Below are 27,998 nucleotides of genomic sequence, written 5' to 3' on the forward strand. Positions count from 1 at the left end.
TGTAGGGCACGAGAGTGTGGCTGTGTATCTTCTCTGTCTCTGCACTTAAATGATAAAACTGAAGCTGTTTCCTGGGTCTTTCCAGCATTTCCCCCCTGCCTCCAGAATCTGAAGCAGAGATGTTGCAGGGTCTGTTTTTGCCAAGAACTTTGTGCTTTGAGGAAAGGGGGAGCACTGCAAACTGTGGACACGTTCCCTTGTGCCACCACAGCCTGAGCAGTTCCTCAGGGGGAGGCAGGAGGATGTTGCAACTCTCCCACCCAAACCTGACGGGCTTTGCTGCATTATGACACTACATCTCCACTGGCTTCATTATTTTTTCTTAAGTGGTTTTTATTTTGAACATATGATTGTTTTTAACACAAGCTGTGTTTGGTCAAAACTTCCAACATAATTAATTACAATGAAAAACGTGTTTGGGGAATAAACCTTTGTATCTAAAGCAAACAGATTCATACTCCTGCTCTTTTTTTTAATTGTTATTTTTTCCCCTGGGTAGATGAGCACTGCAGAAAATCTGTGCTTAGATGTATTTCTGTTTGGTTAATTAAGAGGATTAGCTGAGAAAAGGGTGCTTTATCAGTTGCAGAATAAACAAGCACTTTGAGACTTTATTTTCCTGAATATTTTCTTTATGAAGTTTTCTGGTCCATCTGGGAAGGAAACAGCAAACAGAACAACAGTGAGTATTACTAGAGAAATCCAAATTAAACCATCATCATTTTGTTTCATCCTTGTCTACCAAGCTCCTTTGCCCAACTCCTTTTCTTTGCTGCTTTTCAGTCATGATCATACTTCTAATTTTAACAGCCATTCTGATGCATATATGTTAATAGACTTATATAATTTATACAGTACATCCAAGTTAGGCTGACAAGGTACAGCTCACAGCTCAGTTCAAGCAGGAGCAATGATCCAAGAAAGCAGAGTATAAAAATTATGCAAAAAGAAATGAAATTGGAACAATAGTTTTTACATAAATTATATACATTTAATCTGTATTTCATTTCAATTTTAGTCCTGCCTGATGGCTCTAATTTTAGGCAATTAGTGTCTTTTAACTTATGGCAAACAGTTACAACTGTAATGAAAAAAAGACAGAGTGGCACAGAACAATAAAACCTTTATAATATCCAACTGTCCGTACATTATGTGACATAACCAGATGTGAGCCAATCACTTATCACAGTTATAAAGTGTTCCTGCAGCCACAGATGAACAGGCAACATGATGAAATTAGTCCAGCTGTGCTGGTTGCCCAGAGCCCCTGAAGGATTGCAGGTTGGATTAATCACACAGGATCCATTTCATTCCTACCTGCAGCGAAGGAGATGAAACCAGCAGGAAAATGCTTAGCACGTTTTGCTATTAAAAATGCCATTTTCTGAGCATTTAAGTGCTGTCACAGTCCCAGAGGTGGGCTGGAACAGGGAGGAGATGTAAATGCTTGTGCAAAGCCTGTTCACACCTGGGGGATTCCTCAGGGCACTGTTTTGGTGTTTCTTTTTTTTGAGCCTTGCACCAGAGGAAGGTGCTGCTCCCACACTCCCTCAGCACAGACTGATCCTTTTACATCCCCCACTGTCCAAATATCAAGTAACAATTCGGAGATAAATGAGCAACCACTTGCTGAAGGAAATTTTACAAGCTAGAGCAGCATTTGTCCTAAATACCCTCTTATAGTGAATATGAACTGGTGACTGGAGGGCATAAAGCTCCGTATCCCGTTACTAATTCCACGTGCCATTCACTCACCTCACTCAGAGCATTGAGAAGAAAAGAAGATTGGAAACTTTTTACATGGCTGTTGGAGGGATTGTGAGGAATAACTTGGAGTTACTCTCCCCTCCAGCACAGACCCCAAACTCCAGGTTTTTGATGGTACCTGGGGAACAAAACTCTCCAAAACTACTTTACTACATCCCATTCTGCCAGGAAAGTGCCCTCCACTCCAGACCTCTCATTTTCCTTCCTTTGGATCATACTGGCTGTCAGCCTGTATTACAGGGGAGAAACACTGAAACATAAAGACATACCCTCTGGAGGTAAAAAAGTCAGTTTCATAGGATGAACAAGCTTAATCATTTGCAGTAATTGCCTCAGTAACTGATAACAACTAGAGTGTCCAAAAATGTTCCTTACATCCAATGGAAGTAACTTGTAAAAAAGAAATTTACAGATGAGCAATTAGTGAAGATAACTACAGTCTGTATTAAGAAAGTCTATATAATACACATGTATAATAGAAAGATTTCTGTCACAAAAACAGAGGCTGATTTTTTGGGATACAAGTTAAGCTTCATCAGAGTGAGGGTACTATAGATGCCATGGAGAAGTACACGGGAGGAATTTTCCTTCAGAATGGGACAAGTGGTTGAAAAATACTATTTCCCTCATCCATTTCTTCCCCAGAGTTTTGGAGAACCTTTCTTTTAGAGATTTCTGCACTGAGCACAATGGATGTCAGATAAATTTGTGTAAAGTCTGAACACTGGGCCAGTGTTCCTCTCCCAGGTTCCACATCCTCACTTTACCTGCCTCATGGGCTCAGGATGTGCTACTCCAGATGGTTTTTTTGCTATTCCTGAAGAAGACTGTAAGGATTTTCTAACTACCCTTTCCTAATTTATGGTAAAATTACTAAGCAGTAGCTACATCTGATTTTATATCTACAAAAGTCAGAAATTTAAGATTATTTCCCCCAAGTCATTAATTACCACAGCAAGGAACAAAAACAGTGAAGATAATTTTTTTCTTTTTTCTTTTCCTGGAAAAAACACTATTCAAACAAGGGATAATCTACCTCAAAATTCTTGAATATTGAATATTCAACTTTGTTATCACCAAAATCAAATAGAAAATCAGACTGGAGCAAATATATCTTTCAGCTTCCCTTGCTACCACCGCTATATAACCAAAGGATTGTGTTAACAATACAAGCAATACAACTGACTGAAGAAAACAAAAGAAAAATAATAATAAAGGGGTGAACACAAATTTTACTTTTTAATAGTAAAATGATTTTAATTTTACATTCTTGCTATGTATTCAAGGGGAACCTACTTGTGAAATAAATCAAATATCTTCATTAAAATGTAAAGTGTATTTTTATATGGATTCAGGTCTTTGCTCACTTTAGCAAGTAACAGTAGTGGTTTTGTAGAAAGTACAATAAGTGTAACATTTATGTTCTGTTTTAAAATAGATATATGCATTAATGTGAAGTACAATTTTTATACTTTTTCTCTGGAAAGCATTCTACTATTAATGATGAAGTTACAAATTTTCTGTAAGATGCTGATATAATTCTAAATGGATATTGTTTTGATTTTTTTTTTTAGTATGTTCCTCAGAGTATTTTGGCCTTTTAATTTTTCTTTTTTTTTTCTTTTCTTCTTTTTTCCCTCCATTCTCTCTCTTTTTTTTCTTTTATTTTTTTCTGTCCCCCTGAAAATTGCAATCCAAGCAGGAGCAAAGATTTTCAGCAGAGAATGCGAACAACATAAGCTTGGACCAGAAGAGTGTGCATTGCCAACAGTGGGTCAGCAATTACAGACACCTGATATCCACTTCCCATCTGTCCAGAAATCCCCAAAATACAGAGGGACTGATGTTAAGCTCAATTTCTTCATTATTGTTAAACAAGTCTCTTGTTTGGTGTATCTGTGCTTGCACTGAGGGTGATAACGTTGGCTCAGATCTCTGTTGTCAGGGCTGCTCTGCCTACAGCCTTTTAAGATTATTTTTTCCTGCTGTTACACACATTTTCTCCAGGCGTTCATATAGTCCCAGCTGCATCTGAACAGAGGCATTAAAATGGTCTTCAATGTATTGCATCTGTATCAAAAACAGATGCATTGCCTCGGAGTTCTCACACGATCTGGGTGCCCTGCAATGTTTGATTCCTGCTGAAGGAACAGTGGATTCCATTTGCCATAGAGCTGATTTTTATGGTCTGTGGGTCTGCCTGCCCTCCCTGCACCTCTGAAAGATGCTCAGCTGCAGAATACAGTAAATGTCTCTTTCAAGGTGCCTGTGGGGAGTGCAACTTCTGGACCATCAAACCTATTTCTGTAGAATTATGCACCCCTGTGGCAGATTATTTGCAGGCTTGGTGCCAGATGGATAGAATTCTCTGTATCAGTATCAAGCCTTGTAAACATCACAATTTCTTCCCAGGGTTACTTTCTTATTCCAGATGGCACCCACTGCACTCTTTATATCTTTCTTCCAAACTGTGGCGCTTACTTTTTCCCAAGAAATGAGAGTTCCTTTAATATTTTACACATATTTCCTATTTCTATGCCAGTATGTGAGAGTATCCTGACAGAACAAGCAGAAAGTGATTTGCATTTATTCTCTGTTCACGTGGAATAAGAAAAAGAGAAAGGAAATTTTTTCCTACTACATCTGTTTAATTCTAAATCCATTTTCCCAGTTACCAAGGGCTTTCTGAAACTTAACAGTGATCACAGCCTGTGTCTGCTGAGCCCTTTGCCTTCAGGAGCTCAGCCATGAGGTCTCACATTTGGAGAACATTATAAAGTCTCTGTTAAAGTCTCTGTACAAAGACACGCTGGTGTCTGTGGAACACTGAAAGTACTAATTTAAAATATCTCCCAAGAATGGTGAGACAGTTTCATGCCTTGGCAATTTGTGAGCTGTAGGACAATACTCTTAAGTGCACCACACTAATCACAGGGTCTGTGAAATTCTCATTACACAGCCCTCAGAGCAGTGAAAAGGGAGTAACCTTTACTGACTTTGAAGGTCAGGGCTCAGCTCTGACAGTTGTGGTCCCACCAAGTGAGTGTGTGTCTCAGTATGAAAATTGCAGCCATGGGAAGGAAGTTTTAAAACATTTTTTTCACTATGGTTTGCATCTGGAGCTTAGCTTAGGATTTTTGCATCTGTATTAAATAAAATACCCCTGGAGCCTTTAATTACTCTGTCTGGTCAACAAGCTGAATGCTGCTCTTCCATTTTAATCCCAGCTGGCAAACCTTTGCTGCAGAGGACCCAGCTGAAAACGGGCTTAAGGAGAAAATCTGCCTGTCTTTGCTTCCCCTGCGGTTTTAGTGCTGATTTGGACTACCAGTATTTTCATGTTTGAAATGCCCCTTCCTTTCCCAGCATTACCCTCGATATAATCCTCTCACTGAATGTGCTGTGTTGGACTGACCCCACACAACCCTTCTCTTTCTCTCCACGTCGCTGCCCACAAAATTCCTCAATTTTCCTTCCGTGTGTTGGTCTCTTCTGTTTCCGAGCCCTTCTCCTCCCCCCTGCACATCTGCATGACTTTCACCTCTTTTCCACCTGCTCCTCCAGCCTCATCCCACAACTTTCCTGCTCTGTCACTCCCAACTTTGCCTTCTCCAGGATTCCCTTGCCACCACCATGACCCAATTCCTCTTTCCTCTGTCCCTCGAGTGTGTCCTGCAATCCCCCAGACACAACCACCCTTTCCCAGCCCTCCCCAGCCCTCACTCTGGCTCCCCCTGCACTGTGCTCTCATTACCTTCCCTCTGCCAGCCAGGCTGAATTCCTCCTCAACACACTTGTTTGTGCCTCCTGCCTATGTGCTGATATTTTTTCAATTTAATTGAGTCCCTTGATTCCACCCTTTCTGCTTTTTTTTTCCCCTTCTGCTTTTGATTTTCTCCAGCCTGACTGTGAAACAACTTCTGCCACACATTCTTTCCCCACATTTCTTTTCAGTAGTCCCTTGTGTTTTCCCTTTCTGTCCTTGACCACAGGTAAGAACTCCCCAGTGGCCTCTGCAGACACACCAGACTGTTTAATTCAGAATTCCTCTAAAACCATATTTTGTTATTCTCCCTAAATTGCAGCAACAAACGTGCCAGCTGTGTCCTGAGGATGCTGCTGGTGTGTTGAGTAGTCCTTGTACCACTTTTGACTGGCTCTGGGGATCTAATCTTAGGTTTAGATTGAGTTGTTCCTGCCTTAGATATTTTTCTGGTGTTTATGCAGCATTTAGGAGTAAGAGCTTAAGGCAGAGTGATAAAAAATTATGATTATGACTGATGGTGAAATCGTCACCTGCACAACAGGTGAATGATCTGCAGCTTCCTGCCTTCTGCTGGAACCTCCCACTGGGCATTACCCTGAGATTCCTGAAGGAGAAATCTTGTGCAAACCTGTGTCACACCTTCTCATACCACCAAGGGGTATTGTAGTCACAAGTAATTCCATGAGGAATGAATTACCATGAACTGCTGTTCACAATTACTTAAAATCGGTTACACAAGGCAATTCCAGCAAAAAAATATCTGCAGAAAGTAGGAAGAGTAAATCTTATCAAACCAAACCAGGAGCCCAAAATTGTTTGTATTCATTTAAAAGGTGATTTATAAAAAGTAAATTGCATTCCGTACATGGGTATCTCCTGTTAATATCAAGATATTCAGGAATTACTATGCTCATGATGTGCAACATGTTTGAAACTTTTCCTGCATTATCAGATAACAAAATCAGAGCTGAATATATAAATACCTTTCAAATAGTCAAATTATGCTCTATGCCTTGAGGAGTAAGCAAAACAGTGTAAGTAAACCAGAGTAGGTATTAATTCAATTCTACTTTTCAGACAGTCTATAGGAGGGGAGATACAGGTGCATTCTTACTGAAATCTGTGTTTTCCCCAAAAGTTATGGAGCAGCTGTTTAAGGGCTTTACAAATTTATTTTTTTTTTGCATTTGATACATTACCTTGACATGAAAATGTAAACAATGATTTATAGAATCACAGAATCATAGAATGGATTGGGTTGGAAAAGACCTACCAGATCATCAAGTCCAACCCTTGGTCCAACTCCAGTCCCTTTACCAGATCATGGCACTCAGTGCCATGGCCAAGCTCAGGTTAAAAACCTCCAGGGATGGTGAATCCACCCCCTCTCTGGGCAGCCCATTCCAATGCCTGAGCACTCTCTCTGCAAAGAATTTCTTTCTGATCTCCAACTTCAATTTCCCCTGCAGAGCTTGAGCCCATCGTGCCCCCTTGTCCTATTGCTGAGTGCCTGGGAGAAGAGACCAACCCCCACCTGGCCAGAACTTCCCTGGCTTATTTAGTGACTAATAAGCATATCAAAATGTAGAGCAAATACATACAAACCCAGACAGGTAAAACAATAGCTTAACAACTTCTTTTTCATTCCTTCAATCAATTTTTATTACTGTTGCCCTAACAGGGTTTTTTTCCAAAATGTTTTTCAGAATAGAGGCCTAAATTCTACACAGTTTCTGAAATAGATTTTCCTGTCACCCAGAAGAGTGACAACTTGCTGACTTGTCCCCCAAGCACTTTGGGTATCAGATTCAGCGATTTCTCTGCTGCACAGCACTATCTATTTCCCTGTGTATGACAGCTTTGAACACCTTGAAAGAGAGTAGTTCCCAATGGAAAATTCAGGGTGAATGTGGGCAAATTGGGTCAAATTATCTCTGCTGACACAGCACCACAACTTCCCACTATAGTTCTACAGAAAGCTCCTTGGGGCCTATGATGACAACACTTGGGTATGTGGTTCTATAAATGAATCCTCTGGAATTAAAATACACTAAAATGAAAGTTAGAATATAAAATAAAATAAAGCAGTGTGCTTATCTGTAGGTTCTTTTTCAAAGAGCCCTGTGGAATAAATTACAACCCCAGATTCCTTTACATCTGTTTGCACACATACTCAGTCCTGTTCATATATATGATCTTGGCAGAGGATTTCTGTTTTAAAAAGCACAAACCACCCCTTCTTTATTGTTGTTCGTGAAGAATTTTTAAAAAAAATGATACATAGATATTTTTAAATATATTCAATAGCATATACTTTCACAGATATATAGTAGATATTTAAAGCAATAAAACCTAAGTTGTCCTTGTATAAGAATGATCAAGTAATGAAGAAAATATTGAGAGAACTAAACTAGGCTTGAAAATAAAGGACAAACTGATGGCCACATGAACAACGTTCAGTGTAGTGAAAAGGAACATTACACTCCTTGGAATTCCTATGGATTGCTATGAAATTACATGTTCAACATTTTCAGCTTAGGAAAAATGCCTGTGTGTCTGGGAGAAAATGATGTAGTCAAAGGAAACCCCCTCCTGCCTTATTTATGAATAAAAAATAACTCCTGTAATTTATTTTCTTCTGTATGTCTGAGGTGGTCTGGTGGAATAGATGATGTGTGATCATTTCTGATTTATGCAAAAGCATTATTAAAGTATGAATTACATAAGTTGGGACCAAAGCTTGCAAATCTGTCTTGGCAAGGATGGGTTCTTGCTGCAGCATTTGGTGGTGATGTACAACGTGCTTGTTTTGGAAAGCTGTGAGTATTCACTGAGTGTCAAGTGTCTGAACACTCTGGAGTGGCAGTCTGCTTCTCTCCTCTGGTTTTGGTGCCTTGCCATTTTCTAGAATCAGGAGATACGATATTCCACGAAATGTTACACACTGAATTAATCCAGTGACTTGGGCAGCAGCAGCTGAGTGGAATTCAGGCTCTGAAAGAGGCAAGTAAGACCCCAGTCACGGAGATGCAGAACGCAAGTCATTCCACACACGCCAGCCACAGAAATCGGGTCCAAAACCTGGACGGCCTTAGGCATGACCTGTTAAGCTCAAGTTTCACTATGTCAAGCTAAGTTCCAGCAGGATTTGTGTATCTGGTTTTTTTTTCTATTACAAAATTGCCTGCTGACAGGACAAGAACCTCACACCTCCACATGGGTCCAGAGTTCCTGTAAATAAGTCACAATTGCTGGCACAGTTCACACAAGGAATATTTTCTAACTGTGCATCACACAGCAATATTGTAATTTTTACATTTTTGAGGACAGTCAGTAACAAAATTACTTTTCTAATATTTTTTGACTCCTAAGAGTCAGTCAAGCCAAAGAAACAGAAAGCTATGCAAGAAAAACGTGTTTTCAAATGGAAGAGCTCCAAATGCCTTTTCCTGAAAGAACGTTAAGAGGAAGATTAAATTGCTAAATTAAAGGTGCAGTGTGATCTGGTTAGTAGAAATTTCCATATTGCTTATGTTTTATGTAAAACAATTTCCGCTGCCGGCTCCCTCGCCAGAGTTTATTTGCTCTGGTTAAGGTGTGGAGGTACCGCTGCCCAGAGCGCAGGAATCAGACCGCCCCTGCTGCCACCCTGACGAGCCCGGCGTGCGAATAAACCCCCGTAACTCCTCGCACATTTTCTTTTCGACAAGTGCTGGGCCGCCCTCTCCCCTCTGCGGTCCCCACGCACCCTCCTCCCGCATCCCCGCGATGCTGCGCGTTGCAGCCGCCAGCGGGGATCTAAAAATGGTCCCAGAGTGTCGCAAGCGACCCCCGGCCCCCGGCAGAGCCCTCCCGCACCCCAGCCCGGGGCTCTTTGCGGTGCTCGGCGGGTGCGGGATGCGGTTCCTCAGTTTGTGATCCGCGACGCTCCGCCCGCGCCTTTAACCAGAGAGAAAATCGGGTTAGAAGTGGCGGGTTTCTGGTATTTCACTCGGGTTTTGCTGTTGAATTTTGCTTTAATTCGTCACAGCTCGAAAGCGAAGTTACCGGCTCCGTCAGCCGCGCTCGCCCGGCCCTGCCACTTTCTACGATTTTCGCTCGAAGAATCGAAAAGGCGGAAACTATCGAGAAACCGCGGGCGGCCCCAAATCACCCCGCGGCTCCCGTCCCGTCCCCGCCGGCCGAGCGCAGCCCGATCCCGCTCCCCATCCAACCCCCGGGAGGGAGAGGGGGGCGGAGGGAAGGAGAGATGAAGGAAAGGACAGAAGGATGCAGAGAGGGAGGGATGGAGAGATGAAGGAAAGAAGGGAAGGAAGGATGGAGGGATGAAGGATGCAGGGAAGGATGGATGCAGGGACGGAGGGACGGAGGGATGAAGGGAGGGAGGGAGGGATGGAGGAATGGAGGGATAGAGGACTGAAGGGAGGAATGCAGGGACGGGGGAGGGGTGGTGAGGTGGAGGGGGGCAGGGACCTGGGCGCTGCGGCGGCGGCGACTTTGCTCTTTAAATCACTCTCCAAAGCGGATTTACGACTGATCCCGCACGTCACTGCCCGGGGGCCACTCCCGCCGCCGCCTCCCGCTCCGGCTCCCGCTGCGGGCGGTGGGAGGTGGCGCGGGGCGGGGCGGGGGCCGGGGGGACACGCGGGCTCAGCCTCCGGGGGCGGGCGGAGCGCGGGGCCGGGGCCGCCCCGTCGGAGCTGCCGGAGCCCATGCGGAGCTGCCGCGGAGCCGCTGAGAGCCCGCGGAGGCTGCGCCGAGGCCGCGGGCTCCGGGCACGATGCAGAAGAGCGTGCGGTACAACGAGGGGCACGCCCTGTACCTGGCGCTGCTGGCCCGCAAGGAGGGCACCAAGCGCGGCTACCTCAGCAAGAAGACGGCGGAGACCAACCGCTGGCACGAGAAGTGGTTCGCCCTCTACCAAAACGTGCTCTTCTACTTCGAGGGCGAGCAGAGCGCCCGGCCCGCCGGCATGTACATGCTGGAGGGATGCAACTGCGAGAGGGTGCCGGCTCCCAAGGGCTGCGCGGCCGGCAGCGCCAAGGATGCTGCGCTGGACAAGCAGGTACGGCCCCGACGGCCGCCCCCGCAGGGATGGAGGGGGAGGCGGGGGGGGACAGCCGGGCGCTGCCCCCCCACCTTGCGTGTCCCCGGACGGGTCACGGTGTCACCCGGGGCTCCGTCCCCCACCGGAGTTCCCTGCCGCTCCCGGAGCGCTGGGAAGAGCAGCAGCCCCTCAGAAAGTGGTGGGGTTTCTGTACTCTCTGATGACTCTTCCCTCCTCTCTGCCTCTTTCCCCCCCGCTCTTTCCCCTCTTGCATGCCGAATTTCAGTGGAGTGCCTGGAGAGTGGCATCCCACAAAACAGGTGTTTAGTCATCTTGATGCCAACACGTCTTTGGTGCACCTACACATGTCTCACGAAACTCAGCAAATAGACGATGCGAGGGACCGAAGTCCCCAAACAGCCCAGGGACACTCCAATGAGCCATCGAGCCCTTCCCCGCGGGACTGCGAGAGGGTCCAGGCTCTCAGCATCCCCTGAGGAGCCCCTGTCAGGCAAGCGCCACTCCGTGCCTTGGTTTGCAGCCAGCACAATCCCGCAGGACTGGGCAGGACCTTTGCCAGGCAGGTGTTGTGAAGCCGAGGTAGAAGCGGTGACACCGCCCGAGGCAGGGCTTGCCTGGCTGCTCTGCGGGTGGGATTCCTTCCCGAGAGGGGTGATGGTTCAGAACCGCGAACTGCCAGATTCCTCCACCGCCGCCGCCCGCTGATCCTCCCTAAAGCTGATCTGTTTGACATGACTGTGTCAAACAGGAGAGTGGTTAAATACTCCCCGTGTATTACATAATGCCGGAGAGAAGGACGCTGTGGTTCTCACGCGTGGATAGAGATCGGGTATCTCAACCACACACCTCCTGTTGCCTCATGTGAATTCTCGGTCTTTCTTGCTGCTTGTTTGAAATTTATTTGTGTCTGTGGCTGCAGTGCCTTTCTCCCGGAACGGAGGAAAGCCAACAGGTGTCAGGTTTGGGGAAGTTTGGAAGGCTGTGAGGAGCGTGGTCCAAACCGCCTGCAGGTGTTTCCTGGTGGTTGTGAGAAAGGGATGCCGACCAAAGGCACGTTCTGAAACTGTCTTGGGTTGTGTCCTTTGCAGGGAGACCTCAGACCCTTGTGTGGTATTTCTGCCTTCTTGCCCATTTAGCACAAATACCTGAGTGGTCCCGCAGCCATCAGATGGTATGTGATTGAGTGAACTTTGGGAAGTTGGGATGGTTGTAGTTATGTCATATTCACCCCTCACACTCTTGCTCCTTGCTTCGAGGCGTGTTTTTACAGCATTATAAATGGAATAGTGGAGGATTCCCCAGATGAAATTAAACGTGGATGTTGCCCTGCCTGCTTTAGATTGGCTTAGTACACTTGTTTATCACTAGTGCTGTTAAACTACATTTTAACGAATAGAACTGTGTGAAAACAAATCCTTTCCCTATCTGTTCTCTGGGAATCTGAAGTTGTGCTTTTATAGTGATGAATGAGTTGTTCATAATTGCATTTAGCAGTGCAGAGACAAAATAATTACAGGGCATGAAGCTGAGCTTTGCTTTGCTCTAAACATCAACTGTGTTGGAGTTTTCAGCAAAAGCCAACTGCTATTAAGGAGGCAGAAGAACAATTAATTTTTTTTTATGTGATACTACTTCAAATTTTCAAGGCAGATGACCAAAAATTATCTTTTTTTGTTCACCTTTTGCTTGACACAAAGCTTTATTAAAAGCTTTTGTGTGTTAGTAGTTTTTACAGATGTTTTTTCCGTTGAGGTGCACCCTTGTTCATATATACATAGAGACACAAACCCTTGCTAAGGTGTACAGGAAACACCTTCAGTGACTAAATCTGATCCATCACAAGGAAAAAAGAAAAAGATTTGAAAATTAAGCAGTCTTTGTTATTCACAGAATGAGCTCATATTCTCACAGGTGTAAAGTCACAAACCATGAACCTTCATGAAATCTTTGCTAAGAGAGGCACACAAAGTTATTTTAATGAATGATAATGAAAATTCAGTGTTGCACATGGTAACTCCTGGCAATGTAACAATACTGCCTAGATTTAATTTGCTTTGATTTAAGCACACAAATGAAAAAAGGAGAGAAGGTTTATGCTGCTGTTTGAAAAATCTGATCTCTTTTCTCCAAGAGAGAGAAGAAAAAAGTAATTTCGGGTTTTATTTATCTAGGTAATTTAGACATTCGAGTGATATGTGCTATAGAATTACACAAATAAGAAGTAATCACATGAGAGAGCTCCATCAGCACACTCTGAGTGCATATTTGCAAAGGCAATGCATTTTCTTCAAGTTATGTAATGAAGATTATGGAAAATACTTGCAGGACAAACAGATTTTGTTTTCATAGTTTGCAGATCCTTTTAATTTTAGTTTTGAGTTGTTTTGGGATTGGTTGTCGTGTCCTGTGCCAGGTTAAACTGTGCTGCTGGTAAGTTGTCAGAGCTCAGTGGGAAGAGTGTTGGGGCTGTACTACCCCAGAGAAGACTGAAAGTGTGTCCAGGTTTGGGTTATCTCCCAATTCCATGAGTAATTCCATGTTTAACCTCTGCTGGTGCTGTTTGGCCCTTCCAGCAGCCCATCAGGAAGGAACAGTAGATTATTACAGGAACCACCATTGTGTGGAAGATACCAAATGCCCTCATTAGATTTGCTGTAATATTGCAGTGTTAGGTCTTGAAAAAAATTTGCAATGAAGAATATGCTTATTTTGTCTTTTCCACTAATATATTTGTATGGTTGGTTTTTTTTCCTTTTGAAGGACATTTACTTCAAAAGAAATTCTTTTAAAAATACAGCACCTTTCTTCATGATAACTGCATAGAGTGAATCAGTTGATACTCTGGGAATGTGGGATCAAGTTGAGCATGTTGCAGATATTAAATGAATTGTAGGGGGAGGTTTTGTTCCTAACGAAAAGTGTTTTTATCTCCCTCAAAATTTAGAGGAGTTTTTATAAATGCTAAACAGATGTTGTTATACACTTCAATTTCACATTTCAGAAAGAAAGAAAAATGAATGATTTATTGAAATAATAGCAATACGGAAGAAACTCAGTTTCAGAACAGCAAAGTAAGACATGGAAGTACTGCCTGTGAAAATTTTCTGGTGTTAGTTACACTGCTTCTTCCTGCAGGAGTTGTGGGCCGTGAACAAGGGCAGCTCCCAACAAGTCCTTCACTGTGACACTGAGAGACTCAGTGAGAATGAGCTTCAGCTTTTCCTTCAAAAACTCTGGGAAGAGAAAGGCTCTGTCCCAGCGAGTGGTTAGTCTCTTTTGAAAGTAAAATACCTAAAATCACACTTTCTGCAGTGCTTCACAGGAGATTGGCACGTGTTATCCAGCAAAGTTCATAGACACTTTTTTAAAATACTGTTGGAAAACAAGTGAATAGAGGAATGTAAATATTATCATCTTATTATTGTCTGCATTGGGAGGAGGCCTATATGTTTAGATTCCTTCATAACTGTGCATTGAATACATGGAAGTGTTGTAATACAGTTACTAATTACTGTGTTAGAGTATTTCAGCTTGGAAATGTTACATGATTTTAGCAGAGACTATTCTTTGTATCTTGCCTGCAATAACCTTCCTCCCACTTAGCAAAATTAAATGCAGTATTAAATCCACATCCCCACAGATTAACAGAATCCAATAATTTGATGTTTTTCTGTTTACTGTGGCTCTGATTTTCTAGAGGACACAGTGATGTTGTGCTGTTTGGAACCTCTCTGTTTTACACACATTTCTGGAAGTGATAAGGCAAGCAATGCCACCAGCTGCTGTTTCTGTACCTCTCAGTTCATTCAATGTATATATAACCTGGCTACATCACTTCCAAGGGCATTTTTTCTGAAGATATAATTAATGAAAAGTTAATCCCTGTCATTGGGCAAAAGGCCTTGTGTTATTTGCCATCCCATGCCTGTTTCATGTAGCAGATGGCTGAGGAGTTATGGGGGTTTTGGCACCTTCAGGTGTTGTCCATAAATCTTATCACTTGCAAGTGGGCAAGTAACTCCTTGGGACATTCCAGTGCAAAGGTACACTAGAGGTGACCATGTTCTAGAAATTTTCTGTAGCATTTAAAAAGTATTAGATGAATTTTTCTTCTCCAACATCTAACAAGAAAAATAAAGTCTTTTGTTTTCATCTTCTCCAATTTTTTTTTGATGGAATGTCTTCAGCAGAATGAGTTAATTAAATAAGATGGCTATTGGTGCTCTTGGGATTAATGTTTTTGTAAGAACTTCTTGTGAAATAGTCTTGTGTGAAGACAACTTTGGTGTAACCTGTTCTTGTTTAGTTTCCCAGGTTATCCTGCTATTGTTTGGTCACTGCCATGAGACAACCATTCACCAAAATACTCTGGTTCAAACTGTTATGATTTACATTTAAGGGGTAACTGAAGTCACTGGCTCTGCACGTCAGGAAAGCTGCAGCCAAGTGGTTGCCCCTTTCTCTTTGTGAGGAACTGAAAAATGAATTTAGAATATGCCCTCTAACCTCAGGCAACATGCAGTAAACAAATGGAAAAAATAAAAGTAAATTAAAAAAAAATAATAAGAAGGAACCCTTCTGATCTCTCCAGGGACTGAACTTTGCTCTTTGATAAATGCTCTATGCTTTCCTGCTTGGTTAGGAGTAACCACATTTTGTGAATAAAGGAAAAAACTGAAAAATCTCACAGCCATATTTATTTTTATTTTGTCAAAATTTAGACATTTCCTCGGAGCTCTCGAAAATGTTTCTTCTGTAGTGTTACCAAATGGGCTGTTTGTAACTGTGCAGGTGAGGGGAATGTGCACAGCTGATAACTGAGTTACAGATAGATAGATGTTTTTTATTTTTAACATGCCTTCCTCCTGAAAGCTTAGTTAAATCCACACAGGCAGAACTTGGGGAATATTGATGACATTTAATAGTTTACTGTTAACCCTTGGCAAGCTTAATCCACCTCAAGTGACTTTGGTCAGGAACCAGTTTTCTGTTCCTTGTGTCTGTCACCCTTGAGGGCAAAAGACATCACCTGAATACCTGAATACCTCAGAGAGTAATTAAAAGAACATTGGGACTGAGAGAAAGTATTATTGAAGGGAAATGACAGGGTGACGTCCTCAACATTTCTCTTCAAGGTATCATGACATGCTGAAATGTTATAATGTGCTCTGAGGGAAGTGTATAATTTGTAATTAAGTTATTGGATAATAATTAGGTCCCAAGGCAAATGACATTTGGCAAAGGATATTCATGAAGTTGCTGGGAAATCCCTTTAGCTAACAGGTGAAATGTCAGCGAGTGAATGACTGGAAGTGCAGTGTAGAACTAATTTGGAAGTATATCCCAAAGCATAAAGACCAAAACTGTCACAGAAACACCATGTAAGACAAGTGAATAGAGTAATGTCTCCCCCAGCCCCGACCTTGAGCAATACACGGGGCTGTGCAGGGTGAGCTGGACCTGCATTCCCCAGAGTAGCTCATGCTGTTGATGTGAACACTCAAATTAAATTTCAAATAAAGTGTCGTAACAGTTTAACGTGATTTTCATTCTTCCCTTGGTCTGGTAGTCAGAGCTGCCACTCCTTTCGTTTTGTCTCCTGTGTTGGTGGAATTGGGCCGATTTGGCTTAATTTGTTTAGTTCCTTGAATGTAACAGGGATATTTCTACAAATATAAACAAATTCTGAGCATAAAATAGCAAGTCAATCCCTAACCTACTGAATAATTATACTTAATTTGCTTTTATTTAACTTCTATAACTGATTTTTTGGGGGTTTTTTCTTCATCATTTAGTCAGATTGGTAACCAGTTGAACATGGTTTAGTGTTGAACATGGCAGTGCTGGACTCAATTCAGGTGCTCTTCCATAGACCTGCTGGGGGCAGAGGGGAGTGAGTGGGTTTTATCTGGACTGAGAACAGTGCTGAGGTTTGTCTGTTGTCTGGCTGTGGATTGGCCACACCACTTCAGGAAGAAAGTGCCATCAGCCTGTCCCTGTCCTTGAAGGAAAATGCTATTTCAGGTAGTACCTCTTTCCATGTTTTTCTGTGTACCAGCCATTGCTGATGCTGAGGATTGATCCAGGAATGCTTTTTTCTAACACTGTGCCTCTGATCTAAATGTTTAGGAACATATGCTTGCAATCAAGCTTCCAGTGTTCTTTTTTTTTCCTTTTTTTTTTTTTTTTTTTTTTGCTTACCAATCCCATAAGGTTTTCTGTTTGAGGCACAGAATCAGTATATATAGAAGCAGAGGTTTCCCCAAGTCAACCCAGCCATCTCAGTAACTTTTAGTGTTTGCCACGGGCTCGGAACTGAGGTTTTTTTAGCAAGTGTTTGTAAACTGCCAGTTCTGAACTGAGCTATGTTATCATTTTTCATTTTACTTCTGGAACTGGTTTTTTTTGTGGCAGATCCAAACAGCTCCATCACTTCTTTTATTTTTTTTTTTTTAATTTAAAGATTGTGTTTTAACAGTTAAATGCTGTAACTATGGAAAAGAATCTGAGATTGTATTCTCCTCTTTCTTTTGACTGTGATATAATGGGTAACAGAAATTATCTGTTGCTTAAAAACTCTGCAAGCTTGTACTAGTGTGGTTCAAGTTCCTAAATTCTGCAAGATTCCCATTGCAGTACAGTGTGCCCTTTGCAGTCTTTTGAACTCAGCAAGCTCATTAAGTTGCTTTAATTAATTTTATTTAGTTCATTATATTGTGCTTTAAAAATGTTGTGCCTCTAGTTAGCATTTCTTGAGTGAATTATAAATTCTCTGAGATGCCTCTGAGTGTGCAGCATTGGAATGTAGGACAGGGTGCTGCTCATGTCCCTTCAGGTGCCACCTGAGCTGGATCCCCTGGCAGACAGGGAAGTCCTGACCAGTGGAATCAGCACTGGAGACTCGTCACCCCATCCTGAATTAACTGTTTGCCTCTCTTCTGACATTTCCCACACAATGTTGGTGTTTTCTGTTGGATGTTTTTGGTCTAAGCTTGGTCCTCTCCTGCTGGAAGTCAGGAAGACTGCAGGTGACTACTGGTTCTTTTTCATTCTGGTTTCTTATCACTTCCTCTGCCTTACTCAAGTTGTTTTTCCTGTTTCAGTAAATCTGCTCTGGAACTGTGGAGAGCACATCAAGCCTTTTCACAGAGTGTGTCTGGTGTCATCCAGACTGAAATCAGAAATTATTTTTAACCCCATACATTCATGGAGGCTCAGGCATGGCAAGAAAATTGCAACCTTCTTTTGCACTAGTCGTGTTCTCTTCCATTTGGCACTCACAGAACAATTTTAGTGAACTATTAGGGATCCTTCTTCCTAATAAATCTGTCGAGAAGAATTAAAGATGAATGGGCCAACTGCAAAGCTCTGTTGAGAGAAAGATGGGAGAAGAACTGACAGAAGAGTGGAGGGTTCTGACAGAGATACCTGTGCAATACCACCACTGGTCACACAGGTGTCAGTGTGTACAGGTGAAGGAGGAGCAGTAATAGATGGCACTGACGTCATCCCAAAGGCAATAGGTGACTTATTGCATTTGATATCTGAAGTATTTTTACCTTCTGAGGCCTTGATCAGGAAGAGCGTCAAGCGAGGGCTCCCCTCACTTGATAATACTTCCCTTTAAACAATTAAACACAGGTGGGTACTGAGCCCCACATGTGTGAATTTACCATGTTTATATGTTGGGTTTGTATCACTGAGGTCCTCTTGTTGTAGTTTTCTTGGCCAAGAAATACGTGATGGCTGAGGGAGACATCAGGGACTCCTTTCTTGTAAAGTATTCAGAAAAACCGCTGTAATTAATATCCCAAGGGGGTAATTTTCTGTAGTTCTTTTCTGTTTCCCTCTGCTCCTTCTCTGAGCATCTGCAGTGTGTGAGGCAATTGAAGATTCCATGGTAAAGAAATTAGAAGAGATGGTTTCATGGTAAAATCAGAACACTTTCACGTGGGGACTGGATTCTGCCTTTTGTTTGATATCTCTGTGAAAAAATGCATAAATAACATCCACAAGGTGTTTTACAGTAATTAATTATTCCTTGTCTTGGGGACCCACCGTGGTTCAGGAGACGCAGAGGTAGAACCAATCTCTTGAATGTTACAAAATAAAATTAAACACCAAAGGTCAATGTTTTTTCTCATTATTTGTCAAAACTGAGTTGTGTCAGAAGTGCTGGGTTTTGTGCAGACCATATTTGCAGTGATTTTGTGCTGAGTGTGTGAGCACTAATTCCTTCTTACCTAATTGCCTGTTTTGAAAATAAGTGTTAATTCTAAGGAAGCATCTGAATGACATCATAAGAGAAGTTCTGAGCTCTGCTGATTACTGTGCAGGGAGATGTGCATCCAAGAATCCAGGCAAAGCAGACGTGAAATCATGTCTCACTTACATGTGGTGAATTAACTGGGGTCTCCTGAGAGAAGAATTGTGTGATAAAGGGCTGCAATCACTGCATTTGCACAAATGGGACTGAGTTAATGGTGTCCAGGCAGCCTCAAACGTGGTGCTTCTTCCTCACTCTCTGTACCTGCCTTTGCAACCTAATGCCAAAAACTGAAAAAAAACCCAACCCCAGAAAACCCAAATAAAAAGCTGAACACCAAAAAAACCAAACTAAACATCAGCATGAAACTGACACACATGTCTGTGAAAAATAGAGATTTTTGACTGGCATGATTTGTGTTGTGGAAACAACCAGGCAGAGACAACTCGTTTTGGTGCAGATTTATTGTAGTGATAGGTGTGAGCTGGCAGGGCTCAGACAGGGCTTTTTTCTCATGTTTTCGCTGCCTGCTGCAGATGGAAGTTTCATAAGTGCATTACTCCTTGGCCCGAGGGGAAGCCAGGGTGGATGGTGTTCCAGTATTACACAGCCCAGAATGAGCAGTGACCTGAGAGAGCCCCGTTGTGCTCCATCTGAGAGGGGCTGCAGAGCTACCAGAGGCTGTGTCTGCACCACAGAAACTAATGCTGAAATCATCTAAAGAGGGAGGATCCTCCCCAAATGAGGCTCAGCAGGTGATGGTCTGGCTGGGGGACCATCAGGGGAGGGAAGTACTGCAGCCACTCAGATACACTTGGAAATTTACAGTAATTCTGAGTGGTTCTGTGTGAAATAAATAAATAAATTTACTTCCCACAGAGGGGGGTGGGGAAAGGATGTCTTCCCAGCTCTGATTTTTAACAGTTTTCCCTAAAGATCATTGACCTTCTGCAAATAAGTCTTCGATATTTTACCTTTCTTTCCAGGACATTTGAATGTATGTCTTATGTGGGCTGAGACCTGGGTGATACAGACCAGGAGGGTGTTTATTTGGGTTTTCTGTGTCCTGGGTTGTTTGCTTCCTGAGCCTCTCACTGCCCAGATCCTCCTGGTGAATCATTTTCCCGTATGCTGTGCTCCTGAGAAACAGCCTAAAATGTGGAATTCCATCCCATATGCTGGCACATGGGGTGGCACCATCTGCATGGGGATGTTTATCCTTTCAGTCTTTTAGGGTGTTCATCTGTGGCTGCATGGGTGAGCACAGAAGTGGCTTCCACGTTGCTTAGGAGGTGTCATGTGCAAGTTTCTACACAGGGGAAAAGCACATGGAAAGACCTGAGAAGTGCCAGATCCTCAAACCTGCATCCGGGGGATTCCTCTTGTAATTCATGGCTTATTTGCCTCTTCCACTGAGATCTGTTTGGGTGCACCTTCCAGGTCTGTTCTTCCAGACAAAATGCTCCCTCTGGTGTTGTTAACCTCAGTTCTACAACTTAAGTATTTCAGGCAGGTGGGTTTTGGTGCCCTTGGCTGAAATTGAAAAGACATTTTATTCCTCATATTTCTTATATGAATAAGTTTATTTGTAATTGTAGCAGGTCCTCTTCGTACTATTTGTGCTAGATGGGTGAGTTTATGAGTTTTTTTCATCACTGAAATTAATTGCTAGGGAAGTATTATGTGTTTGTTCTCATATTTGGTTCATCTTTCTGGAGTCCCCCTCTTGGAGCATTTCACTCCAGTGTTTACTTTGCCTCGTGTAAATTTCAAACTGCTTTTGTTTTCTTTTCCTGGCCTGGTTTCTGCTGCACAAATATTAATGTGGTCCTTCCAGGCTGCCTCATGTGCAGTGCTGGGAGGGCTGATGAGTTTGGTAAGTCTCTGCTCCATCCATTTGGACCATAGTAGAAAATTATTTGGTGTATGAGCAAGAGGGAAGACATAAACAGAACGAAGAGGCTGTGCAGGACTTAGTTCACCATTTGTGTCCTTTCTCATGGCTTCTCCAGTGCAGCTGGTTCAGGAGCTTCCAGGGCAGCCACAGTTTATTTCTTGGTGTAGAATCTGATTCTTGGCTGACAGATAATGACTCCCTATGGTTGTTTTCAAGGTGGGCATCCAAGTCTGATGTTGGGATTCACACATTTTCAGGCTGGCCAACCAAAGACAAATTTGCAGGTGCTGCTAAGGTAAGAATGGAATTTGTCCAGAGACCTTGAACTGGTGCAGAAGCAAGATGTGAAGCTGCAGAAGTCCTGGGGAAAACACATCTTAAGAACTCTTTTTATAAAGTTAAAATAAGTTGCATAAGGACTGCTTGAACCCAGCAATTTTGTGCAATGTATATTACTTAATAATTAACTATAGCTGTGTGATGTTAGACAGTTTGCATGGTGTGTGCAAGTTTTAGAATTGTGTGTAACTGTGGAAATACAGTCCTGTGTAAAGCTCTTCTTGTTGCTGGTGTATTCCTGTGCAGGAAAGGTTAAAAAGTGTTAATGTAAACATGGTTAAGGTCTTCTGCCCTTGTTTCACCATTCCTGTGGTAAAGTAACCTAGGATGAAGAGGAGCAAGAAATAAACTACCAGAAAAACCCATAAAACGAGGTCCTTTATTTAACAATAGAGGCAGGAGCCCCTGAAACCCTTAAAAAGGCTCAATTGAGAACTGTTGTCTGTGAAGTTGAGGCATTGTGACAGTCTGGGTATTCTGGCAGTGTTGCAGTGCACAGGAGGCCACTCAAAAAAGCAATAGAGGTCACTTCACTCGCCTTCCATGCACCAGTCAGTTGGGCAGTACTGTGGAGTGAGCTCTCCAAGGTGTGGGTTACACCCAGCAGAGCACAGCTGGAGCATCTGTAACATCCTGGGAGTCCTTCAGGTGGACTCTGAGCTGCCCCACTCCTGCAGGATGATGTCCCTGGCTGGATCCCCTTGCAGCCACAGTCCACTTTGTGATTCAGCCCCTTTCTTTAACTCCTGTCTTGTCTGCCTAATCTGATATTGCCAGATTCCCATACCTTGTAAATTTTGTAGTAAAGGGAACATGTAAGACTTCAGGTGGAGACCTAGTGAGTTTGCTCTATGGGAAGTGTAACGGGAAATGTTGGGCCAGTTCAGGTGGCTTGGACAATAATGTGATTGTCCAAAGGGTACTCAGGTGGTGTGCTTTGCAAAGGAAACACAGCAGTTCCTGGTGTGTTTAAAGCAGTTCTGATTTCTGTCTCTAATACTGTTTTTTGACCTCTGTGGAGTGTGCGAGATTTGTTAAATAAGAATAGCAAAAACATTCACTATCCAAAGCATTTCATATTTTTGAATTGTGGGGGTTTTTTTTATCTTTTCTATTACATTTTCTACCCTACAATAATGTCAGCATTTGACAGTTATATGCAGTAAAAAATAGACTTTTTTCCTATAAATTACTCAGCTTTAATATAAAAATCCCCAATTTTCTAAATTCTTGAGTGACTCAAGAGCACGAACATCTTTGACTTTGAATTTATCCATAGTATTTCATGATTTCTTAATGCAGTCCAGTGGTATCCAGACTTTTGCTGGAGTGAACCTTGAAGGCTGTAGAGTGGTCACAGTGACTGGGAGAAGTTCCTGAGGGCGGGAAGAGGCCAGATACACCCCTAATATCTTCATGGATGGCCAAAAGGCAGATGCAGGGAAGTGCAGGCCAGTCAGTCTCACTGTAATCCCTGGGAAGGTGTTAGAGAAAATCCTTCTGGGAAGCATTTCCATGCTTGTGAAGGAAGAGTGTGAATGAGAGTGGTCAGCGGGCATATTCAGAGGGGAAATCAGTCATGCTTGACCAGCCTGATGACCTTCAGCAGTGAAGTGGGTTGAAAATTGTGAATTACAGGCCCCAACCACCAGGAAAAGATGATGTCGAACCTTCACCCAGGACATTCAGTTCTAAGGACTGTTGGCCCAAGTAATAGGAATTTTCTTTGTAAGGGAAACCAGGAAGGCTTCCCACTCTGCTTTCTTAAATTTTCCTCTCTGCTTGTTGTCAGGAAGTAAAATCACATGTGAGAAGAAATATATATGCCAGGACATTGTTTCAAGTTGCTGTAGAGTGATCAGCCTTACTTGTCTTTCTCTGGAATAAATTTACTATTGGCTCAGCATCTTAGCTGTTGTGCTACAAACCAGTATAAAAATTCAAAATTCTTTCAAGTTTTCTGAAAAGTAAAAGGATAAAAACTGTTTCTGTCCTTTTTTTTTGTGCTTGTGATGTGCTTTTTTTCTTTCCGCATGCATTGGTGCAACATGTATGTGGCTTGTATTTTCTACTTGAGTTCCTTCTCGCTGGGGGAGTGAGAGGGGCTGTTTTCTTTTTAATCATTTCCCATCTGATTTAGATTTGAAGCAGTCATTCTGGTTTGGCTCAGGTTTACATTACAGCAGGAAAAAATTGTGCAACTAGAGTAAACTTAACTTTAGACTTTTCTTGTGCTAATGAACAGAATGTGATATAACTGTTGCTTACTGAGGCTGAAGCCTTTTTTCCCTGTCTTGAGTTACTTGGAATATATCAGTAATTCAGTGCTTTTCTGCCTTTATATTCTCCTTGTGCTGAGCAGTAATAATATTTACAAAATACTTAGGTTTTTTGCCCTGGTAAATGTAAAATAACTTGGGATCTTCTTCATGCTGTTTATTGCAGAAATAGAAGCAAAGAGGGGAAAGTGGTTGTTAAGATTTACTGTATTCAAGAATCTGTCAGAAGGGCTCTTGTTGGCTCTAGCCTGTGTCACTTTTTTACCCATTTTCTTGCTGATTTTCCCCTTACCCTTTAGTTGTCACTACTGTTTACTCAGGTGGCTTTTTCTTTTGTTTAATCTTCACTCCCTGGGGTATATTTGCGGAACACCTATCCTGCATTGAGGGTGCATCACATGTAAAACTGGAACACCTCCAAGCTCAGCTCAGCATTGTGAGGGTTTTTTACTCCTACTCCACTTGCTTTTATAAAAATACATCAATGATGTTTCTTACATCAAAAGCATAGAATCAATGTCTGTGCTTAACTGTGCGTGTACCTGATGTAATTTCACTGGAGTGGATTATTTAATCTAAGTGACTTCAGAGTTCAGACTCTTCTAAATATATCGAGTGGGACCAGGTGCCTGATCTGCTTTAATACCATGTACGTTTTATTAAGGGTTGATCAGCTGCCATGTCCATTTATATTTCCTGGTGTTCTTTCTTGATTCAAGGTTATTTTTAAGTCACCCAGGTCAGGAAGGATATGAGTGGGGTGGAGTGCTGAGGGAAGCATGGCTAATTAATGGAAAACTTATTTGGAAGAGAGCTTTGGGAGCTCCCAAAGAAGAGTGTTCACATGTAATTGCCTCATTTGATTAAAAACACTTATCAGAATCAAGATGCCCCCTTTAACCTCTTGAAATTCCTTCAAATTCCAACAAATTAATTAGCAAAGAGTAATACTTCTATCAATAACAGTATCCAGTTCTGCATGTGTTGTATGTATAACCTGCAGCTTTTGTTGTGGATTACTCATGTCGTGACAATGTCAGTGTATACTTTTCAGTTGTAATTTGGCAAACTGGAGTGTGTCAAATCAGCTTAAAACACCAGAAGTTTTCCATTAACTGTTTGAGAAAAGCACAAGGGTACTAGGGTGAAATGAGGGAAAGTTTCAGCCTGGAGTTGTTGGCACCTTCACTTGTTTTCAACTTTGAGATTACAATGTGGCACAACAGAGGATGTCATAACAGTGTTTCTTCCCTTTTATTCCCCTCCCCCCCAATTTCTATTTATTTATTTATTATTTTTTAAAAAATTAACATCTTAAAGGGATCAAATAATTTAGTAAGATACCTAAAACTCATTTTGCAAGTGGGAGTGGACTTAGCTGTTTACAGTGTTTATATTGAACAAAAGCTGTCTCATAGAAATAAATTTGATGTCTGTGGCTGCCAGTGGGCTATAAAACACCTTTCTATCAGCAAATCAAGACTAGTACTAGAAAGTCACAATTTCTCTTCTGTTTTGCTTGTCTGCCCCTTCTCTATCAGGTAACTTTGCTGGAAATCTTTGATCTCTCCCTGCCTTAATAAAGTTCTCTTTGACAGACAGAAGTAGCTGCAGGTTTTAATTGTGCAGATGACATTAGCTGTTGCTGGAGGTCTCTCCTCTGAGGAACAGAGGAAATAAGTGGTGTTGTGAAGTGTCTCTGTGCAGTGAAAGGTCTGTGTGAGGGTCAGGGCTGAGCCACCTCTGAGTGCTCTGATGTCCTCCCACTGTTGCCTCTGGGCAGCCTGTGAGTTCATCCCTGTCCCTGGGCTGGGAGGGTGTATGAACAGCACTGTTTGTATTTATGGCATCAAAAATCTGAGTACCCTGAGCAAATAACCTCATCCAGTTAAATAGTAATAGCAGATTTATTCAGCAGGCTGGATGTGTTCAAACCTGTAGCAGCCATTTGGGTGCACAGAAGGGCTCAAGCAATTTCAGTGCTCTCTGTTAATTACTCAGAAGAGCTAAATTAGAAGGTGCTGCTTATGTGTGGAGGAGCCAAAGTCCTGTAGCTGTGGGTGTCTGAGAGCTGGGCATGCTTAGCTCACCATACACAGGCACAGGAAGGCACAGCAGACATCCCAGATTGGATTAAATGGAAGTGTTGGCACCTGTTAGCATAATAAACACAGAGTAGACAGCAAAGGCCCTTGTGATCAGTAACAGAGAATGTGCAATATGGACTTAGAAGCATGGAGAGATGCACTTTTTTTGCTGTTGATACTGAAAACTGCTCTGAGGGTGTCCTTAAGCTCAGCAGCTGAAATATCTGTTGTAAAAACTTACCCTGAATAAGTTGTCCTTATGCACTGGCTAAGCAACATTGGCTTAATTTTTGGAAATGTTTGCCATATACTCACTAAAAGTTGTTTCTGGAGCTGGAACATACTCGCATCTCTATGTGAATTAAAGTGTTTTAAAAATCTTATTTCTGTGTGTTACTAAATATTACACAAAATTTAAGACTTTTTTGCTATTACATATTAAATATGTTAATTTTTAGAGCATGATAGAATACCCCAAAGTTTTGGAAATTCCTAATTTGGGTTTCTAAAGTAAACCCTCTTAACCCTCTCTTGTCACTTGGAAGAGCTCCTTCTTTCAGTCCTGAAAGGTACTTCCTAAATGTACTTAATGAAATGTATTTTATGAAGTTTGCCTACATAACTGCTGTCATTAAAGTCTTCCAAATGTGGTAGTAAAAATTCCTGTTTACTGTACTTGGTACCCGTCACACATAGCACACAAAGTGTTTTTTAATTTAGTATGTAACTTCCATATCCCTAACACAGGTTTAGTTTTAAAAACAATACTTGCACATCTCCTTTAGGGTTAACCACATTACTAGCAAGCCAGATTTGTTTTCCAGAACCAGTTGAGAACCAGCAGGAACAATTGTTTTAAGTATATGCAGTGGTCCAATGTATTAAAAAAGAAGGGAAAAAAGTATTATAAACTCACATTAGATTGGTTTCCTAGTCAGACACCCACACTCAGATCTGGAAACAGTTTGAGTTGGCTTTGAATATGCCTTGTTTGAGTTGTTCTGATGGTTGCAGAACATGAGATAACTGACAATTATGGCTCTGCTACCCAGTAAAACATTTCACAATAAGTAATAAATGTCTGAGGTACTTCTGATTTCCTGGGATTCTGGTGATGTACCCTGTCTTTGTATGGAGAAACACTGCTGCATTCTCTCAGTTCAGTGTGAGCCCTGGCTGTTTTCTTGAGACAATGGTGATATCCAGGATATTAAAGTGTGTGCCTACACTTTATCTGAGAGCCTTTATATTCTGGGGCTTGCAAGTTGCTACAGACTTTTCACTACAGGGTATTTTTTGTTCAATATATGGAAGGGGTGGCCGTGTTCCTGTAGTGATGCCACGCAGTGCAATTTTTTGTTATCAGACAATGTTTGCCTCTTGACTTCCTTCCCTGAAAGATGAGGGAGGCCAAAATTACCAAGAGAGCTGTGTTGTGATTACAGAGCTCCAGGCAAAGCACTGTGTGCCTGGGTGAGGTCTGTGCACAGGGAGGTTTGTTGTTGTGATGCACAGAGGACCTTCGTAAACATGTTTAGGAACAGAGAGCACAGGACAACATCTGAATTCATGGCACAAGCAGATCAGGTATCAGTCCCGAGCAGGTCAGGCTTTATTCCCTGCCATTTGTAATGGTTATGTAATCCATGTTAGAGAATGCTACCTTGGTTCTTCCAACAGTGGCAGGTTTGATTATGTCAAACTCAGCTTGACCATCACAGAACAAAAGTTCAGTCTCCTCTCTCCCTTGGACTCCACAACTGGTGGGTGGATAAATGTGTCGTTACAGGCACATGTGATGCTTTCCACAAATGCTGTCTCGGGTCTGGCAACTTGCTGAGCTGAACTTCAGGCCTTTGCATGAACTTGAAGAAAAGAGGAATTTTTTTGGTGCTGTCTTGTACTTTCAACCACCATTGCTCCAACCCCATTGCTCCAACCCCTGCAGGTTCCTCACTAAACCCATCAAAAAAAAAAAAAAAAGGGCTTTGCTAACCATGTGTTTAGATGCACATGAAAAGCAACCTGAGACGTTGGGCTCATGTTGCTAAAACCATGTTGCATCATTTGTCAGACCACAAATGATCATTGTTCATTAGCACAGCAGCTAATGAACTGCTTGTGACAGGGGATCACCACCACTTCAGGGTGTGTTTGCACACAGGGGACTGTTACTCAGACCTGCAGTGACACACAAAAGACTTTCCCAATGAATTATTTGACTTGAATACCTGAAACACGTCAGTTTTCCAAACAACTATCTTCCCATAACATAACTTAAACATACACAGTAGTTCCATAACAGAAGGAGGAAAATTAATTTTTCTGTGTGTGCATAAGATGCATTTAACCTTTCTTTTTACTTAAAAAGAACACTTAGAAGACTACATTATGGCAGCTTTCCCATTTAGCAGTGAGATTTTTCTTTTGTGGTTCAAGAAAATTTTGTAGTGGACTTCTGCCAAAATCATTAAGTACTTCAAAAAGAATATGAAATACTTGGAATAGCCATCTATAATAAAAGTATAT

General features: G+C 42.2%; 1 protein-coding gene across 3 annotated transcripts in view; it reads left to right on the top strand.

Annotated features, from left to right (window-relative positions):
• The first annotated feature begins 10,202 nt into the window (after positions 1 to 10,202).
• RASGRF2 (Ras protein specific guanine nucleotide releasing factor 2) overlaps positions 10,203 to 27,998 on the top strand; it is a 123,434-nt gene continuing 105,638 nt past the window's right edge. For all 3 annotated transcript variants that reach the window (XM_071581095.1, XM_071581096.1, XM_071581097.1), the window contains exon 1: positions 10,203 to 10,598. In XM_071581095.1, the coding sequence (XP_071437196.1) occupies positions 10,314 to 10,598 (285 nt within the window). In that variant the 5' untranslated portion in view covers positions 10,203 to 10,313. The remainder of the gene's footprint in view (positions 10,599 to 27,998) is intronic.

The sequence above is a fragment of the Pithys albifrons genome, chromosome Z (assembly GCF_047495875.1).
Source record: "Pithys albifrons albifrons isolate INPA30051 chromosome Z, PitAlb_v1, whole genome shotgun sequence".
NCBI lineage: Eukaryota > Metazoa > Chordata > Aves > Passeriformes > Thamnophilidae > Pithys > Pithys albifrons.